General features: G+C 37.7%; 1 protein-coding gene across 1 annotated transcript in view; it reads left to right on the top strand.

Annotated features, from left to right (window-relative positions):
* LOC127413600 (dystonin-like) overlaps positions 1-20,683 on the top strand; it is a 276,523-nt gene that overhangs the window by 7,809 nt on the left and 248,031 nt on the right. The window contains exon 4 of the mRNA XM_051650862.1: positions 2,589-2,802. Coding sequence (XP_051506822.1) covers positions 2,589-2,802 — 214 coding nt within the window. The remainder of the gene's footprint in view (positions 1-2,588; positions 2,803-20,683) is intronic.

Below are 20,683 nucleotides of genomic sequence, written 5' to 3'. Positions count from 1 at the left end.
AACCTACTGTTTATTGATTTTGATTATTATTACTATTATTATTATCAATATTTCATTCCTATATATTTATTTTTTTATTTGGTAGGGAGCCTTGTAATAAGCATAATATACAGTCAGCCAGTCGTTATCTCAAAATAAACCAAGACAGTTTCGCTGTCTGGGTTTATATCAACCTTGCGGGATTTATTTTGCATTAATGACCGACTGACTGTACATTATCCTGCTTATTACATGGCTACCTACCAAATAAAAAAAATAATCAAACAAATGGACATTTATTATACATATTGGTTTGTGTTTAAATTGTATAATTATGTGAGAAGGAAGAAATCACTGTCTCTAGAAACAGCTGAAATCCACCTCTGGTTTGCGTCGGAGTTCAGTTGGTTTTTATTCAGCAAAAATGACCTTCTGACTCCTCATTATCCCACTTATTACAACAATACATGCCAAATAAATAAATAAATGTACATGAAACATTGATTTGAGTTCAAATAATTTTATTAACTTAATTGTAGTGATCACAGAGTGATACAAGAAGTAGGAAAGATGACTCTGCATACTCGGACGAGCTGATATCAGTTACTTCCCAAATGCGCGGTTATTCTTCAGAAAAATCAGCCCTCTATATGGCGCAATTGACCAATCATACTGATTTATTTGGCAAGACAAGTAGTCTTGTAATAATCAGGACAATGAGTCAGATGGTCATTTTCTCAAAATAAACAGCAACAGAACTTTGACGCATACCAGAGATGGAATTCAGCTGTTTCTGGAGACTTCGTGATATCTTTCTTCTCACAAAATAATAATAATTTAATGCAAATCAATATTTCATGTCCATTTTTTCATTTATTTGGTAGGTAGCCGTGTAATAAGCAGGGTAATTTACAGTCAGCCCAATCTGTCATTATTGCAAACGTCTGGAAATATTTTGGTGAAAATGATCGGCTGACTGTATGTTAGACCGTACTTTATATTGCTTTTGATGTTTACATTTTTTTTATTTTTTTTTATTTTTTTAGATAATATGCTATTTAAAGTAAAAAAAAGCTATCTTAATTTTTTATTTAAAGGGCAATTTAATGCCTTTCAACAAATTTAAACAGTACAACAATTACAAAGCACAAAAAAATGAATGAAACAGTAAAATGGAAAATGTAACAAAAATATTTTAAATGGAGTGACTATTTGCACTAGGCGTGATAGACGGTGTGGATGTGTTTTTCATTCCGGGTTTGATTCCGCCTTTTGTCCCACTTTTCCCCTCTTGTTTCCTTTTAATATTTCCTTTAATAACACTTGTTGTTTCCCTCAAAGTGATTTGGTCACGGTGAAGGTCTAGGAGTTTAGAGAAAGTTTTGATCTGGGTAAAATTAACCATGTTTTTACTATAGTTATTGTAGTATTTGTTTGTTTTTTTTTTTTTTTGGGCAGAAGCCAGAGTTTTAATAAATTAACCAAGGTGTTACTACAGTAATAAAGTGTTAATATAATATGTTTAATTTTGTGGTTAATACGATTTTACTATAAAATTCCATGGTTATACTATGGATACTGTAGTAAAACCATGGTTCATTTTTGTAAGGGAAGGTTAGGGCTAGATTTAGAGGTAGGGGGTTGTTTGTGGGACTCTAAATAAACACAAAAATAAACATGCTGCAGTAATACCGCTGTACTGTGTGTCAGTATTTAATTAGGGATGTAAATAGTATCTGTCATTATTTGCTGTCACATCTTAAACTGTTTGCACTTAGTGATGCTTTTGGTTGCTTTTTGCCTCTGCCAATATTAAAAGATTGCTTTGGCCAAACTAAATGGTAATACATGAATTGTATAAAATGACAACATTTAAAACACATGTGACACCATGCCCCAAGTTTATGCAAAAATACCCTTATTCTGAGAACACAGTTCAACTTTAATGTTCACTTGTTTACCCAAGTGTTTGAAATACATTACCATTTATTATTTTTCACAACTACTGTTAAAAACGGGAAAAAAGCCAAAGTCATTCAGAGCAAGTAAAGGAGGTTCTTCTATTCTGCATGGGTGAAAGCAGCAGACAGGAGCAGCACTTCCACGGATGGCGCTGTAACATCACAACTCAAGTTATTCTCAGTAATTCAGTGTCTGGCTTCTGTCCGTGGTTCTAGTCTGCGAGTATCACTGTATGGTGACGCTGTGGCACGGCTCCCTCAGTGCGGTCTGTTCTCTCTCTGGGGGATTTCACATCGTTTCATGCTTTGGGATCAAGACGGAATTCTTTCAGAAGGGTGCGGTTCTATCCAGAATGACATCGCTGTATGCCAGTGGCAAGTGGAAATAGGATTTCTCTTCATCATTTTGAGATGTACACAGCGGTGAGTGTCCTGTCAGGGGAGCCACATGCAATTCATTCTGCTGGGTGTTTTTGTTTTATTGTCAATCTCTGACCGTTCGAGTCTATTCGCAAAGAGCCGATGCGTCCTTTAATCGCGGTCTATCGTGAACGCAGTAATGGTGAGACCGTGTAGATTTCATTTACATCGTTATTTGTATTTACCTGCTGTCGCTGCATTTATCGCTTTTCTTTTGTCTTTGTGCAGAGATCCGGGTCTGGGAACGCGTCCCATCGCTGTTCTGTGTCTTCATCGGCAGATTTCTCCGATGATGAAGAATACAGCGTGAAATCCGGCTGTGTGTCGCCGGCACCGGGGGACACGTTACCGTGGAATTTACCCAGACATGAGCGCTCAAAGCGGAAGATCCAGGGAGGATCCGTGCTGGATCCAGCCGAGAGAGCTGTGCTCAGAATTGCGGGTAGGGATCCAAAATGTTCCACTCATAAACATAAATACATTGGATGCATTGATGAGGCCTGTTGTCATTTTGGTATGTGCGCAAACAACAGTCAGTGAATTGCAGATGCAAATGTGTTGGACAAATTATACATAACGACGATGCACTGAGTTTGGGATTGTTTGGCTGTTTAAGAAATGGGTACGGATTAAAAAGGGCATTGGAACTTGAAGAATGAGCATGTGCTTTTTGTCTTGTATCGGAAACACATGTCAAATCTGAGTTTATCATCATTATCATCATCATCGTAAGAAAAAGAGTCTGTGCAAAGTTTCTTGTGATGCATTATAAAGCTGTTTTGGTAGCTGTAAGTGATACAGCATTGCTTTTAAAAGCTTAGCTGAAAGATGATTCAGCATTAATGACAATGCAGTATATGAGCGTGGTATGAATGTTTTTCAGTAAAGCTCTAGAATGTGAAGACTGGAGGACTGTGTGCATTGTGGAATGACCTGATATGAGAAATCTTTTGATTGATACAATTTGTCAGAAGACAAATACCCCTTGATATTAATACAGACAGACAGCAGTTCATTTCAGCAGTTTAGCTGGTAGTAGCATAATCAACTATCAATATCAAATATTTATATACTTATCTATTTAGTTTGGGATGCTATCTATCTGTCTGTCTGTCTGTACCTCTGTCTGTCCATCCGTCCGTCCACATTGAAAAAAAGATGTGTTGGATTTACTTAAAATATATGTAGCATTTTTGCATCACACGTTATAAGTAAATTCAACTCATGGTCATTTTATGTCAGCACAACTAGAAAACCTTTGTTAGATATACACAAATGTATCTGTTCATTCAACTTAATTTACTTAAAGGTATGTCATACAAACAAGATTTATCAACTAATAGCAAGATTCAAATGAACATTTATATTATTGTATCAGAGAAAAGTATAACTGAGGTCAGGCATTAAACTTGATCCCCCAAAGAATGCACATAAAGGTACACTTCAGCTATGCATAATTACATGAACATGGAGAAATTACAGGTATTGAACAGGATCCCAGTTCACCAAAGGAAACACTAATCACCCTAATGGTGACAATGCAAAACAGCTATTTACAGTAAAACAAAATCAATAATTTTAAAAAGAGCTAAAATCTTAAAAGTTCTTAATAACAACTAAATTAATGCCCACATAAGTTGTTTTTGACCAAGCAATCATACTTAAATTATTCAAGTGCAGGGGCTGGTACTGCACTACCTTAGTTCTGTACTTGATCGTTTGAGTTATTATACCAGTACTTAAAACCTTAATTTTGGGGATTTTTAAGAGAAAGAAGTTCAAGGAACTCATTATTATTCATTTACTCTATCTATCTATCTATCTATCTATCTATCTATCTATCTATCTATCTATCTATCTATTTATGTAATCTTTTACAAATATTGTAGAATAAGTTGTTGTTTTTCAACAAATATGCTGCTGGTAAAAAAGAAAAGAAAAAAAAAACGATTTTGCGGAATTATAAACAAAATAATATTATTGAAATGCTTGAGGTTTTCAAAATCCATGCTGTTATCATTGTCTGAAATGATCAAATAATTCAGATTGGTTGGCTTCTGGTTGAGAAGGCCTTGTAAGTGAGTATAGTTCAAATGGTTCAGAGCAGCGACATCGCCTACCGTTTGAATAACGAGCAGCGGGAATGTTCTGGCTCTAGGACCACGGAGAGCACATCACTTGTGTCATAGTATGTGGCCGCCTAGCAGTCAAATACACATGCCACCCAATGAACTCCAGTGACTCGCAATGTGCCTCTGAAATAGAGGATGACTGTGCATTACACATTATCCCGTTTGGACATTTGATAATGGATCAGTAGAAACGTCTATCTGATTATATCTGATTATAAACTAGATGCATATGCACGGTTTAAAGAACGGTCAGTTATAATACAGCGATCGACTTTGTAGAATAAATATGCAAATCATCACAATCATATCATAATAATATCATTATTGCAGGGCCTAGATTGATAACGCAGTGAATGCAAAGTGGGCTGAGTCTCATTGATCGCCGGGCACACGGCTGAGATTTACGCCTGAAACGGCAGAGGAAGTCCCGTTTATGGACATAGGAGGGGAGGCCGGGGCGTCGCCTTTCACGGAGCAGCGGCGCTGATCAGTTAGACAGGACTCGAGTGTGCTAGTGCTGCTGGTAAATGACCAGCCTCAACCGACCAGGCAATGGCCCGTTATGGAGCGGCTCCGCACATGCTCGCCGACGAAAAGGAATATCTCCAAGCTTATGAGGACGTGCTTGAAAAATATAAAGGTAAATAATACATTTGCTTTGAGATGAAATGAGTGGGAGCCGTAAATAAGCCTGTCACTCCCGGGTGGAGTGACAGCGACAGTTCAGCGGTTACACTGATACATCAGCGTCATACATTGTTGCATTGATTCAAACGTTGTTACAGTGTTTCCTTTATACATGTAGAAGCGGTAACTACTAATAAGTGTGATACAGTAATGCAGCAGTGACAATTGAGCAATTGTTTATACTTGTTAGTTTTGGATGGACTATTGTGCCTGTCTATTTTTGTATTTATTTAAATGTCTGTCTGTCTGTCTATTTTTGTATTTATTTGTTTTTTGTATCTATCTGTCTGTTTGTCTGTCTGTCTGTCTATTGTTGTATCTATCTGTCTATCTGTCTATCTATCTATCTATCTATCTATCTATCTATTTGTCTGTCTGTCTGTCTATTTTTGTATTTATTTAAATGTCTGTCTGTCTGTCTGTCTATTTTTGTATTTATTTGTTTTTTGTATCTATCTATCTATCTGTCTGTTTGTCTGTCTGTCTATTTTTGTATCTATCTGTCTGTCTGTCTGTCTATTTTTGTATCTATCTGTCTGTCTGTCTATTGTTGTATCTATCTATCTATCTATCTATCTATCTATCTATCTGGAGTGGTGGTGGCGTAGTGGGCTAAAGCACATAACTGGTAATCAGAAGGTTGCTGGTTCAATTTCCAAAAGGCCAAAATGCATAAATGTAAAATCTATCTGTCTGTCTGTCACTCTTTCTGATCTGTCATTCTATTTCATCCATCCATCATGTGTGTGTTTGGATTGTATGAATTAGATTTTTCATGATTGTGATATAAGGCTATTGTTGAATTGTTACGTGATTGGTGGACTACAACATGCTGTTGTGCTGTCCCATCCCTCGTGACTGCTCTAAATGCATCTCCCCCTCATGCACTTACAATGGCTTAGAGCCATTTGGATCATTAGCGCTGCTGGCTTATGGAGGGCATTTTTCTGTATCATCCTTCCAGCCAACCTCTGTCTCTGCAACACATACATTTGTAATAAATTATACAAATGCACAGAGACATACATTATTTTGCATTGAATAAGTGCTGAGGATTCAGTTAAAGCAGATGTCTTCTTGTTTTGGGGGAATTAAGCTCAAGCAGACCAGCAGAGTGTCTATCAGCTGTTGAGTGTAATAAGCTAATACAGGCAGCTGTGGTACAGCTCAACAGTATGTTTGTGTGTGCGTGTGCATGTGTTTGTGTGAGTTTGCTGCAGTCATATGATAAAGGGTGACTTTTGCTTTCTGGAGGCATTGAGCTTGAACAATATGTTCTTATCTTGATTTGTTTATCTTCTACACTGCCCTACAAATCCAAAACACAGTAACTACACAAACATTGGAACTGAAAAGCACTAAACTGGTAAGCAAAAGGTTGTTGGTTCAATTCCCACAGCCACCACCATTGTGTCCTTGAGCAAGGCACTTAACTCCAGGTTGCTCCAGGGGGATTGTCCCTGTAATAAGTGCACTATAAGTTGCTTTGGATAAAAGCATCTGCCAAATGCATAAATGTAAATGTATAAGATGGGGGTTTTCAAATGCATCTGGGGACCCCCAGGGGGGTTGTAAGGGAGTGCTATGGGGTCTGTGCAAAATTTCAGAGAAAGAAGTGCAAAAAAAAAAAAACAGTTATCCAATTTCAAATGATTTCTGTTTCATTCTGAAATAAAAAAAAGAAATAAAAAAAAGATTATTTGATCCTACTGACAGCCATGGTTTTTAACAGTAAACAAAAACAAAACTGCACAGTGTTCATCTTTCCTCATTGCAACATTAATACTTTCAAGAGTAGTTTGTATTTGTGTTGTATCTTTCTTAGAATGTTCTCGTTGTCACTGACACCTTTAGATTTGCTTTGATTTTAAACTGCTTTAGGACAAATTTATAGTGAAAAGTACCATACAGATACATTTGGTTTCTATTCAGGTTTAGACATCTAACATTACTATGTACTGTATGTGTAGAAAACAGATACACTGTTCAACATAATGTTTTCTTCATAAGCTTTATTAAAATGACAATATAGAATCAAATTGGTTAATTTTACAAGCAAAATGTTGTCCTTATTAATTATGTTTACTATTTTTGTCACACAATATGAATGGGTTTTATACTTGAAAATATGTAGCTACTTTTATATTTTAGGAAAGGGGTCCCTCGAAAGGGGATCATCATATTTGGGAGTAAGTTTGAAAACCCCCGATCTAATAGACCCGATTTCAGTCATGTTACTATTTCAGTAGTTACTGCATTTTGTCTTTGCAGGGCAGTACAGCAACTTACACAGCCTTTTGTAACTTATATGAACATTTTTGTGCATATGAAGAACTGTGTTTTTGCAATACATGCACAAATGTTTGTTTTGCAAAATAAAATTTTTCATTAAAAAAATTTAGTATATAATATATGAAAATGTATAATGTAAATTGCTTTAGTAGGTTAACACAAAGTTTAACAAACACCCAGAAAACAATTAAATCTTACTGATTTTCGGGGATCTCGTGTGTGTGTGTGTGTGTGTGTGTGTGTGTGTGTGTATGTGTTGTTGTTTAAAGTCTCTTTTGTTCTGGCTGTGTGACTGTTTGACTTGAGGACAGAGGTTATCAGGTCTAGTTTATTGGTCACTGTATACAGGTCTGGGTGCGAACAAGTGCCTTAGTTTATGCTTTAGCTATAATGAGGTTGTCTTTAAAGTGTGTGTTTTCAAAACCAAAAAGAGGCTTTTATAAGCATATCTTTTTTCTTAAAGGGAGATTAACAAGGAATCTGTTGGAGGTGCAGCTGTTTACTCATTCAGAATAACTAGATGACCTGCTTACTCATAAGTCTTAAAGGGATAGTTCACCCAAAAATGAAAATTCTCTCATCATTTACTCACCCTCATGCCATCCCAGGTGTATATGACTTTCTTTCATCTGCTGAACTCAAATGGAGATTTTTAGAAGAATATTTCAGCTCTGTAGGTTCATACAATGCAAGTGAATGGGTGTCAACATTTTTAAGCTCCAAAAATCACACAAGTCAGCATAAAAGTAATCCATACAACTCCAATCTCTCATATCCCTTCTGAAGACATGGATTTAACAACTGGAGTCGTTTGGATTACTTTTATGCTACCTTTATGTCTTTTTTGGAGCATCAACATTTTGACACCCATTCACTTGCATTGTATGAACCTACAGAGCTGAAATATTCTTCAAAAAATCTCCATTTGAGTTCAACAGATGAAAGAAAGTCATACACATCTGGGATGGCATGAGGGTGAGTAAATGATGAGAGAATTTTCATTTTTGGGTGAACTATCCCTTTAACTAATGGCCTCACTTGTGTACTGGGGGGTGTAACAGTTCTAATTTGGTCATATTTAAATTTGGTAAATAATGACAGGTTCCCCAAATTCTCCCATCATCGGCTGGACAAACAGACTGTCCCGCCTCAAACTGATGCCATTGGTTGAGCCAGTGTTGCTAAGTCAAGAAAGCCAACCTAGGAATGGCTTTCTCACAGTTGTCTCTGCATATTTAAAGATGGGATAGGGTTGTTGAAAAGGTAACATTGAAAAAAAAAAAAAAAAAAGAAAAATCACCTTTAAGTATAAGCATTTTACCTTTCAGTTACACATTGTGTTAATTACACATACTGTACAATTTGCCTCATGTTGAATCCTGTTTTAGTTCTTCCTGTAACCATGACTGTTAAACCACGTGACCATGCCTTAAATTTAAACACTGGAAACTGTGATGCACATCTCTGTATATCCTTCCTTTTTATATAAAATACAAAACCCATCAAATCTTTTTCACATCTGCTTCTCATTACCATCAAGATCTGTTGCTCTCTTTCTGCCCTTGTCAATAGTCTATTGAGGCAGTGTGCAGTTCTCTAAGGAGTGGGAACTCTGGATAATGATAAAGTACTGTACAGTACCTGCCGATAACCGATTAATCAACTGATAGCTTTTAAAATTGATACTGAATGAAAAAATAACACTCAAAAATAAACAGTACTGACTGAACCATGAAAATGTATTGTACTTTTTTAAATGAAATAAATATATATATTCATATATATGAACTAATATTTGAATTTTAAAGTCAGCTGATTTTTAGTTGACGTTGTTTTCTTAGTCCACAAGAGGGCGTAATAAATACATAAACCATTCAGTACATTTAGATTATTGCATAGAACATTCCTATCCTGGCTGTTAAAAAAAGAGCATTTCATTTTCAACTAATGTGCATAAAATAAATAAATAAATAGTTTTAGTTCGGTCCATATTCTCAAATGTTAAGTCAAAAGTAAAATGAGGGGGGAAACGCTTCAATAGACAGTTTGTTATGTTTGTCTAAATATGTTCTAACCCTTTGAGGTTAACTTTAATGTTAGCGTCCTCTCAGCCTTGTCGGCAAACATACTGCTGTTCTCTACTAATGCAGCATCTAGTCAACAAATTAATTACTATAGTCCAATTATTATTTAATTCTTGTGTCAAAAAATAAAACTTGCTGGGTTTCCCGAAGCACTAAGTAGAACGTTAATCAGACATACAGTAAGTAGTACTAAATCTGTATGGCAGACTTCTTGAAAACCTTGGGATCCTAAATAGCACGTAGTTTTTGTAAATTAAACAAGAGTTTCGGACCACTCATAAGCCTATTACGTGCAACATAAAAATATCTTTCCCGCATCTTACACAGTTTATGAGAGACAAAGGGACATTTAATAAATGACATTAATTCTGATTAATGGAAAGCCATTTTACACTATTTCCAAGGGTTAATAAAGTGTTGAAAATAAAACTGCATTTAAAATAATAGACAGCCTCCACAGTCTGCACATGCTATTTGACAAGTCTAAATTTACATGACAGATAATACAGTATAACGTTATGTTGGCCTTCTTTGATGAGCGTAACTATAATGGCAATAGAGAGATACAGTATGTTCATATTAATCATATAGATTTAACAAGAAGACATACTGTATGTGTATTTCTATGTTTGGTGATATTTTCATACTAATTTCATTTTGAGATTGTTTTGACCTTATCACTTTTGGACCAGACAGCTCCCATAATGAAGAAAGAAGTAGAAGTTCTACTATAACGAGCGAATCTACGTGCTGGTTTGTGAAACAGGTGTTACTCAAATGTAAAATAACGTACAACATTAGTTAAGTGATCTTAAAAGCATAAATGCAAGATTATCAGGAAAACCAGCCAAGATTAATTAATGAACACTTTTGGGAAAATAATTTACCCTTGGCTAAGCTCCACCCCCCTTAGTTACGGTTGCTCGCTCTGACAAGCTCTGCAGAACTCCCCAATGGAATGAATGGGAGATTGCCGTGAACTACAATGTTTTTGGCAAAATATTCTCATAAATAAAATGGATAATATTTTTATGTGGGCTGGCACGAAAAGTGACATTTTAATGCATATTTATCTGAAGTTTTTTGTAAAAGAATTTGTTAAATTACATAGTAATTTGATTAAAAACTGTGGAGACTGTGAAGCAGAATCAAGGCAAACAATTATTAGTCTTTTGGAAAGAGAAAAACTTCATTTAATAGCGATTACACATCTAATAACATTAGCATAAGTGAACAAAGCTGTTTATAACATCTCATAACACACTCATTTTGATGCAGTGAACTGTTTATTTACTATCACTTTTACTATGACTTGAATCAATACATAAATGAATTAACGTTTAATTATTAGCTTTAATTAACCTTGGAGCAAACGTGTTTTAAATTTTTTTGGGATTATTTTGATAAAATCCCACTTAAAAATACTCAAACACACATAACTTCAATAGGCTGTCATTGGTAAATAGCAAACTTGTTTCAGGGTAATGGCAACAGGGCAACAGTTGCTAAGAAAGGATTGGTCATAAGCGCTTTTAAGGCAGGGCTTAGCGACGGGTCAATTGGTATCAGTACTGGTCGTTCAAAATAATATCGGTCGATCAGTAGGTGAGTGTCCAGTTACTTTGTGGAATTTATTTTGTTGTGGGTTTCAAGCTAGGTAGCACTGAGAACGCATGGTACAACCTAGTTAATTGGGTATTAAAGGTAATATCACACCTTCATAAGGAGAAGGTTTTTCTTTCAAACTGGGATTAAATAGTTCCTTTCAAAATGAATTAATCTTGTACCTTTGAACCAGAAAGAAATGCATGTTTCAATAGGCCCGTAAATTTGAGACTTGAACATGGAACCTGCTTTGAGTTCATGCACTATAGCCATCGCTCAGGCCTGGAAATGTACAGGACCAGGTGAAGCAGATGAATTACATAAGGTTGTTTAAACACTGTGTGGCTAAGAAAGCTCAAGATTTACTCAGGAGTGGGTGTGTCTCATTTTTCTTTGGAGATTGACCGGGTGTCTTTTCTACTTGGATAAGAAGCTCTTTCATGAAATTCTATAGATACTGTGGTGAAAACATTAATACATTACCCTGTTTATATACAGTACCAAGACACTGTGCATCTGTTTGTCACCACGGACTGTTTCTTTAGGCTTTTGTGACTTGATCTATACTTTGAATTTTGCTTTTCGAAATCATTTGTTTTTGTTGTTATTGAAAATGAATTCTTAAATGGGTAAAGACCAGTTTTACTGTATGTTACCAGAGGGTTTGAAATATTAGCCCTTTCTTGTGTTATTTGGTCTGGGTACACCATTAGAGGTAGACCGATATATCGGTTTTACCGATTAATCTGAACCGATAGTTGCTTTTTGGAACTATTGGTTATCAGAAAAAATATATGTTGATAGTTGCTGTTATTTTTTTTTTAAATTCCTTATCAATTCCTTATCATCTGGTGAATCTATAGGCTATAAAAAGCTTCATTTGTTAAATACTCAAATATAGAGCATTGTAACAGAGCCAAATCTCTGTAATTTCAATATAAGAGTCCCTGGTGTATTTCTGGCTTGTTTAAAGTAAAAAGTCCCCCGTTATGCACCAAATCTTAATTTCTCTTGTTATTATAGGGATTTTGCTTGCACAATAAACTGCTTTTGGGATTTTATTCATTTTGCAGCCACAGTGTGTGTGCCCTTCATAGTAAGGAAAGAATAATATATTTTTATTATTATATAGATCGATTAAAAAAAAAACAAAAAAAAAACTATCGACCGATTAATCGGTTATCTGCCTTTTCCACCACCTTAGTTATCATATCGGCAAAATTCACTATCGGTCAACCTCTATACACCATATTGTTATGATTGGAGTATTGTCGGAAATTATTTTGCACGCATTAGCTCTAGTATACATCACACTAGTAAAATCCAGGGCCACGATATATATTTAGTTAATAATACACTCGTTGCCAGGATAAATATTGCATTTAACCAGGTCATATTGACTAATGTCTTGTGTCATTACACATCAAATATATTGTTAATAGGTTAAACACCAGTTACAGTTGTAGCATGCACAATTTCTTGTAACACATTCTCGGGCTTCTGGACTTGCTGAAGTGAAGTATGTTGGTGGTCAAGGGTGTCATGTTTCAGCACACCTGCAGTGATTATAGGTCAAGTGTCTCTCAGGCATTACGGCTGTGTCTGAAACCTAAAATATTTTGCCCTTGTATACAGTATATGGGGGTGGGAAGTCATCAAGGCATGTCTGAATCTAATGTTTGCGTCACATCCTGTCTGCTAAGATCCCTTCAAATAAAAAATCTTTTAAGGCAGCATAGGTAAGCAGAAGGTTGTTGGTTCAACCCCCACAGCCACCACCATTGTGTCCTTGAGCAAGGCACTTAACTCCAGGTTGCTACAGGGATTGTCCCTGTAATAAGGGCACTGTAAGTCGCTTTGAATAAAAGCGTCTGCCAAATGCATAAATGTAAATGTACACCAATCAGCCACAACATTAAAACCACCTGTGTAGGTCCCCCTTGTGCCACCAAAAATGCCCCATCCTGCATCTCAGCATAGCATTCTCAGATAACCGCTCTGTACAAGTGTGTTGAGAAGAACAGCATCTCAGAATAGCATTCTGAGATGCTGTTCTTCTCACCACAGTTGTACAGAGTGGTTATCAGAGTTACCTTGGACTTTGTCAGTTCGAACCAATCTGGCCATTCTCTGTTGACCTACAAGGCGTTTCCGTCCACAGAACTGCCGCTCACTGGATGATTTTTGTTTTTGGCACCATTCAGAGTAAATTCTAGAGACTGTTGTGTGTGAAAATCCCAGAAGATCAACAGTTACAGAAATACTCAAACCAGCCCATCTGACACCAACAATCATCCATGTGATTATCTAATCAGCCAATCGTGTGGCAGCAGTGCAGTGCATAAAATCATTCAGATACGGGTCAGGAGCTTCAGTTAATGTTCACATCAACCATCAGAATGGAGAAAAAATGTGATCTGAGTGATTTGGACCATGGCATGATTGTTAGTGCAAAAACATCTAGTGAGTGACATTTCTGCTAATAGAACAGTGAATGGTCAGACTGGTTTGAACTGACAAAGTCTATGATAACTCAGACCGCTCTGTACAATTGTGGTGAGAAGAATAACATCTCAGAATGCTATTCTGAGATGCGGGTTGGCACTGTTTTGGTGGTACGAGGGGGACCTACATAATATTAGGCAGGTGGTTTTAATGTTGCGGCTGATTGGTGTAGTATCTTTCGGTGCCTCTGTGTGTGCATTTTGGTTGATGGTGGTAAGAATAAATTTGCATCTGATGGAGTGGTTGAAATAATTACAAGAATTTATGAGTGTCCATTTATTTGATTTCGGTTCATGATTTTATTCCTAATAAGAAAAAAACATTGTAGTCATCTATATGCTATTGTACTCCACAAAGTTGACAAAATGAACTTTATTTGCAGTTTACCTCTTCCTGGAAAACAGACCAATACATTGACGACTCATCTTACACTCAGGAGCGTATCCCAATTTTTGTCCAATGCTCTTTAGAATATGAACATCCCTTCTTCTGATACCACTTGCCACCAACTAGCAAGTAGCAAATCATGCTTTATGGCTGTGACATAAACTAAAGCATATTGGCTATTTTATCAAGAGCAGAAAGCCAATCAGAACTGTGAGCGTTTACTGTCAAGAGCAGAGAGCCAATCAGAATTGTGGCCGTTTACTGTCAAGAGCAGAGAGCCAATCAGAACAGCGAGTGTTTACTGTCAAGAGCAGAGAGCCAATCAGAACAGGGGCGGTTACTGTCAAGAGCAGAGAGCCAATCAGAACAGTGGGCATTTACTGTCAAGGGCAGAGAGCCAGTCAGAACAGGGGCGTTTACTGTCAAGAGCAGTGAGCCAATCAGAACAGTGGGCGTTTACTGTCAAGAGCAGAGAGCCAGTCAGAACAGTGGGTGTTTACTGTCAAGAGCAGAGAGCCAATCACATTTACATTTACATTACATTTATTCATTTGGCAGACACTTTTATCCAAAGCGACTTACAAGAGAGGAAAACATAAGCGAATCATCTTAGGAGACAGTGGTATGAAAAGTGCTGTATTACAAAGTATCACTAGCATCATAATAGTATTCAAAATAGAATAAAGTGCAACAGAAATTTTTTTTAAATTTATTTTTATTTTTTTTATGACTGGTTAAGTGCTCATGGAAAAGATGTGTTTTTAGTCGTTTTTTGAAGACAGAGAGTGAGTCAGCTTCACGGATGGAGTTGGGAAGGTCGGTCCACCAACGTGGTATGATGAAACTGAAAGTTCGGGAAAGTGTTTTGGTGCCTCTTTGTGTTGGTACAACAAGGCGACGTTCCTTAGCCGGCCGCAGACTTCTAGTGGGCGCGCAGCTCTGCATAAATGATTTTAGGTATGCTGGAGCAGACCCAGTAACTGTTCTGTATGCCAGCATCAGAGCCTTGAATTTGAGACATGCATCAACCGGTAGCCAGTGGAGAGAGACAAGGAGTGGTGTAACATGTGCTCTCTTTGGTTCATTAAAGACCAGACGTGCTGCTGCATTCTGGATCATTTGGAGGGGTCTAGTTGCACATGCAGGGAGGCCTACAATGAGAGCGTTACAGTAGTCCAGTCTAGTTATGACAAGTGACTGGACAAGCAGTTGTGTGGCATGTTCAGAGAGGAAGAGTCTTATCTTCCTGATATTGTAGAGTGTAAATCTACATGATCTTGCGGTCTTTGAGATGTGGTCTGTGAAATTTAGCCTATTGTCAATGGTTACCCCTAGATTTCTGACCGATTTGGAAGGCGTTACTGTAGTTGCACCCAGCTGCGCGGTGATGTTGTGTTCAACATCAGGGTTGGCTGGAAAGACAAGGAGTTCAGTCTTGGCTGGGTTGAGTTGCAGGTGGTGCTCCTTCATCCAGGCCGAGATGTCCGCCAGGCAGGCAGAAATTCGTGCAGTCACTGTGGTGTCGTTGGGCTGGAAAGACAAGTAGAGTTGCGTGTCATCAGCGTAACAATGGTAAGAGAAACCATGTGCTTGAATGATGGGTCCCAGTGATGTTGTGTATATAGAGAAGAGATGTGGCCCAAGCATTGATCCCTGAGGTACCCCAGTAAGTAGCTGATGTGGCTTGGATACCTCACCTCTCCAGGCTACCTTGAAGGACTTACCTGAGAGATAGGAATTAAACCAGTCAAGCACAGTTCCTGTGCAATCACAACAGTGGGAGTTTACTGTCAAGAGCAGAGAGCCAATCAGAACAGTGGGCGTTTACTGTCAAGAGCAGAGAGCTAATCAGAACAGTGGGCGTTTACTGTCAAGAGCAGAGAGCTAATCAGAACAGTGGGCGTTTACTGTCAAGAGCAGAGAGCTAATCAGAACAGTGGGCGTTTACTGTCAAGGGCAGAGAGCCAATCACAACAGTGGGTGTTTACTGTCAAGAGCAGAGAGCCAATCAGAACAGTGGGCGTTTACTGTCAAGAGCAGAGAGCTAATCAGAACAGTGGGCGTTTACTGTCAAGAGCAGAGAGCCAATCAGAACAGTGGGCGTTTACTGTCAAGAGCAGAGAGCTAATCAGAACAGTGGGCGTTTACTGTCAAGGGCAGAGAGCCAATCACAACAGTGGGCGTTTACTGTCAAGAGCAGAGAGCCAATCAGAACAGTGGGTGTTTACTGTCAAGAGCAGAGAGCCAATCACAACAGTGTGAGTTTACTGTCAAGAGCAGAGAGCTAATCAGAAGAGTGGGCGTTTACTGTCAAGAGCAGAGAGCCAATCAGAACTGTGGCTGTTTACTGTCAAGGGCAGAGAGCCAATCAGAACAGTGGCGTTTACTGTCAAGAGCAGAGAGCCAATCACAACAGTGTGAGTTTACTGTCAAGAGCAGAGAGCTAATCAGAACAGTGGGCGTTTACTGTCAAGAGAAGAGAGCCAATCAGAACTGTGGCTGTTTACTGTCAAGGGCAGAGAGCCAATCACAACAGTGGGCGTTTACTGTCAAGAGCAGAGAGCCAATCAGAACAGTGGGCGTTTACTGTCAAGAGCAGAGAGCCAATCACAACAGTGTGAGTTTACTGTCAAGAGCAGAGAGCTAATCAGAACAGTGGGCATTTACTGTCAAGAGCAGAGAGCCAATCAGAACTGTGGCTGTTTACTGTCAAGAGCAGAGAGCCAATCAGAACAGTGGGCGTTTACTGTCAAGAGCAGAGAGCCAATCAGAACAGTGGACATTTACTGTCAAGAGCAGAGAGCCAGTCAGAACAGTGGGCGTTTACTGTCAAGAGCAGAAAGCCAATCAGAACAGTGGACATTTACTGTCAAGAGCAGAGAGCCAGTCAGAACAGTGGGAGTTTACTGTCAAGTCTTATAGGAGAAGCAGCACCAAAACGCAGCGTCTGACGGAGGGTCAATATGAGGGTGGAACATGATCATATTTTTCCATTTTGTTTTTGTTTTTTTGTTTTTTTTTCCAAAAAACTAATATTTTAAGTGAACCTCAAGGAACATATTAAAATAATAAAAAAAGGCATGTCATGACCCTTTTCAATTTGTCCCGCCCCAACTCCTGTTTCTGTAGGAAATATGTCAGTATTGCGCTCTTCATGTAATTTCATGATTCTTTAAATATTCATGTGGTTATCTCTAAAGCTCAGGGTAGGGTTGCACCAGCTGTGCCTAAGGTCTCACTTAAAATGGAATGTAAAGTGCAAACTAAGGGCTTATGTAACTACTAGTTAACTGGCAACTACTAGTTAGTTTGTAACTAAGTCTGACCTTAATTTGGTTGCAGCACCTGTTCTTAACACAAGACTAGCTAGTAGGTCTTAAGCTCTCTCAGCTGTAGTAAGTCTAAATGCTGAAGCTGTTAGTACAAAGGGATAGTTCACCCAAAAAATGAAAATTCTCTCATCATTTCCTCACCCCCATGCCATCCCAGATGTGTGTGACTTTCTTTCTTCTGCAGAACACAAATTAAGATTTTTAGAAGAACATGTATAGCTCTCTTGTCCATATAATGCAAGTGAATGGTGACCAGGTGATATAATAGGTGTGGGTGAGAAACAGATCAATATTAAAGTCCTTTTTTTTTTTTTTTTTTTACTATAAACCTCCATTTCCGACCAGCCCTTCTATGTGCGTTCACAAGAGGACATAGTTTTTCTTCTTTTCTTCTTCTTTTTTTTTTTTTTTTGCCGATTCACATTCTTCATGCGTATCAACACCTACCGGACTGGGAGGAGAAAGAAAAGAAAGAAGGAAGGAATAAAGGAAATGAAAAGAATAAATAAATCCTATTTGAACAACAGCCCAGTAGGTGGCGATACGCACTAAGAATGCGACTCGCCAAACAAAAAGAAGAACTCAGCCCTCTCGTGAATGCGCATAGGAGGGCTGGTTGAAAGTGCAGATTTATAGCAAAAAAGGACTTAAATATTGATCTGTTTCTCACACACACCTATAATATCACTTCTGAAAACATGGATTAAACCACTGGAGTTTTATGGATTACTTTTATGCTGACTTTATGTGCTTTTTGGAGCTTCAAAGTTCTGATCACCATTCACTTGCATTGTATGAACCTACCGAGCCGAAATATTCTTCTAAAAATCTTAATTTGTGATTTGCAGAAGAAAGAAAGTCATACACATCTGGGCTGGCATGAGGGTGAGTAAATGATGAGAGATTTTTCATTTTTGATGAACTGTTGGACTAATGAACTATTCCTTTTATGGTGCAACACTCAAATATTTAGTCATAGGTTAAGTTGGAACATAGACTAGTATAAGTGTAAATAGGCACTAAGTAACTTGCACACACCATCCAGAATAATTGGATGCATGTTGCTTAGCAAAAAATAAATAAATAAATACATAGCACACAAATACTTTTCGATACTTTTCTGTAAGAAGTAAAACATATTTATAATCATTGTTTCCCTTGATGTCATAGCAATGCATTCTGGCCTTATCTGTGAAGGATGCATGCAATGCTGCCTTAGAACATGGCCAATATCTAGAGGGCATTAAAGAAACAACCTTGGTGTCTGGAACGTGCCACTATGCTTTCAGATGCTTTCGAGTTAGGCAGCTTAATAGGTTTTGAAACAGAGCTAAATACGGAAGTAAGCCATTCTTAGGTTGATTTACCCAAAGACTGTAAACACTGTGACTCTAGCACTTTCCAAATATTGCAAATGACTGATCTGTCAAGTTCAGGCCCAAACAATAGTGTGAGTTTGGACTGGACTACCTGTTTGATCAGCAAATGGCGTGAGTGTTTGGGAAACATGTTTGGAAACCGTTATTCATTTCAAATTTCTGTTTGCTGCTGCTGTAGTGGCACAGGAATTACAGCCTGCACTTGTAGCTGTCATGATGTTAGTTTATAATGTAGCACTGCATGTTAAAAACACCACAAAGTGCAATGTTTAAAATCACTCAACAGTATTCTTCATAGCCATGCTTCCGATATTTGTGTGCTGATTTCTCTCCGCGTTGCAAGTGTGAACTTTTAAAGTAACATCCAGAAATAACTGGTTAGCATGGAATGTGTAATGTCACACCTATGATGAGGCTACAGGTCACAGATACTGTCACAGCAGCAGAGCAAATGCTAAAGGCTCCACTGTCACATGACCAAAATCTATCACTCTGTGTTTGTATGACACAGTAAAACCTTGTTTAGGAGTATTTTAAGTCTGTTGTCATGTGGATGTTTTGGGACACGGTTGTTCTTAGAATTCTAGAATTCAAAGTTAATATTTGACAGCGTCAAATATGTTTTTCATTTATCTTTTAAGAACCATATTATATATTTTCTGCCCCATCAGCTTGAGCACAACACTTTGAGCATCTTTGAAGTACTGGAGTGCTTTTGAGTTTTTAAATTTGAAGTGTGATAATAACTACTTGATTTTTTTCATTTTTGAAGGAACAGATAGAAAAGTGTTTATGAGCTGATAAACTCATGATTTGTGTGAAAGTGAATAAAAGTCATTGACCACATTTACATGCACTTAAGAAAATGGTTTATTCCAGGGTTTTAGCAGAAAGCGGCATTCTGAAATGTCATGTGAACAAGAACGCTGATTTCCTTACGTCGTTTAAGGGATTAAGAGAAAGTGGTTTAACACACCTGGGTTTCTCTCGGAGAACATGGCTTATTGTAGCCATGTAAACACATAAGCGGCATTCTGATGGATGTTTGAAGAGTGAGTGTGTGTGGAACAGAGCAGGATAACAAACATCATTACATGGAGCCCAACAAGAAGTCAACACAGTGGAAAGAATTCAAAATTTCTGGGAGAATAACATATACTGTACAATCTACCCATTTATACACACGAATGTAAAATATCGACTGTCCCTAACGTCTGCATATATTCGCTTGTACTTTGGGGGAATCCCAGAGGTTTATGTAGGAGGGAAACCCCAATACTGCATCGCAATTCAGCTGCAGGTCGCAATAGTAAGTTAAGGAAACAAACACATCAACAACTCTGGAATATCTGGAAATAAAACTAATCAACAGAGAGTAAAATAGTGAATTCTTCCTCGGATGCCATGTGTGTTATTTACACAAGCGTCGCGGGATAATTACATTGCTGTGGAGAAAGCTGCTTACTGATGGAGCCACATGTATATGGGAGTAAAGGGTACACCGCTTATACAGTGCATGTAAACTGGAACGCTGTTTTCTCGCAATAAGCCGCTTTCTGGTGTCCATGTAACCAATGTCAGTGTTGTTATACAGTAGTGCCTTTAATGTTTATTTCACCAGGACACTGCAGTGATACAGAAAGTTAGCCATATAAAAATATATATTTTTTAAAATGTAGATATAGTAATGTGATTCTGTAAGACCAGGAAGCTCGGCACCCTCCTTTTTTCACTTGTTTTGCTGAAAATCATCTGATTGCTTAGAAAAGTAATAGCATACCTCTCGTCAACAAGCCACATGATTTGAGGTAGGGCTGAAGAATTAATGGGCTAGCGTGACTAATATGCAGTATATACTTATAGATACACACACACACACACACACACAAATTTTTTTTATTTTAAATTTTTTTTTTATAG

The sequence above is a fragment of the Myxocyprinus asiaticus genome, chromosome 23, assembly GCF_019703515.2.
Source record: "Myxocyprinus asiaticus isolate MX2 ecotype Aquarium Trade chromosome 23, UBuf_Myxa_2, whole genome shotgun sequence".
NCBI classification, from domain to species: domain Eukaryota; kingdom Metazoa; phylum Chordata; class Actinopteri; order Cypriniformes; family Catostomidae; genus Myxocyprinus; species Myxocyprinus asiaticus.
Note: the sequence above shows the minus strand (reverse complement) of the source record. Positions and strands in the feature narration are given on the sequence as shown.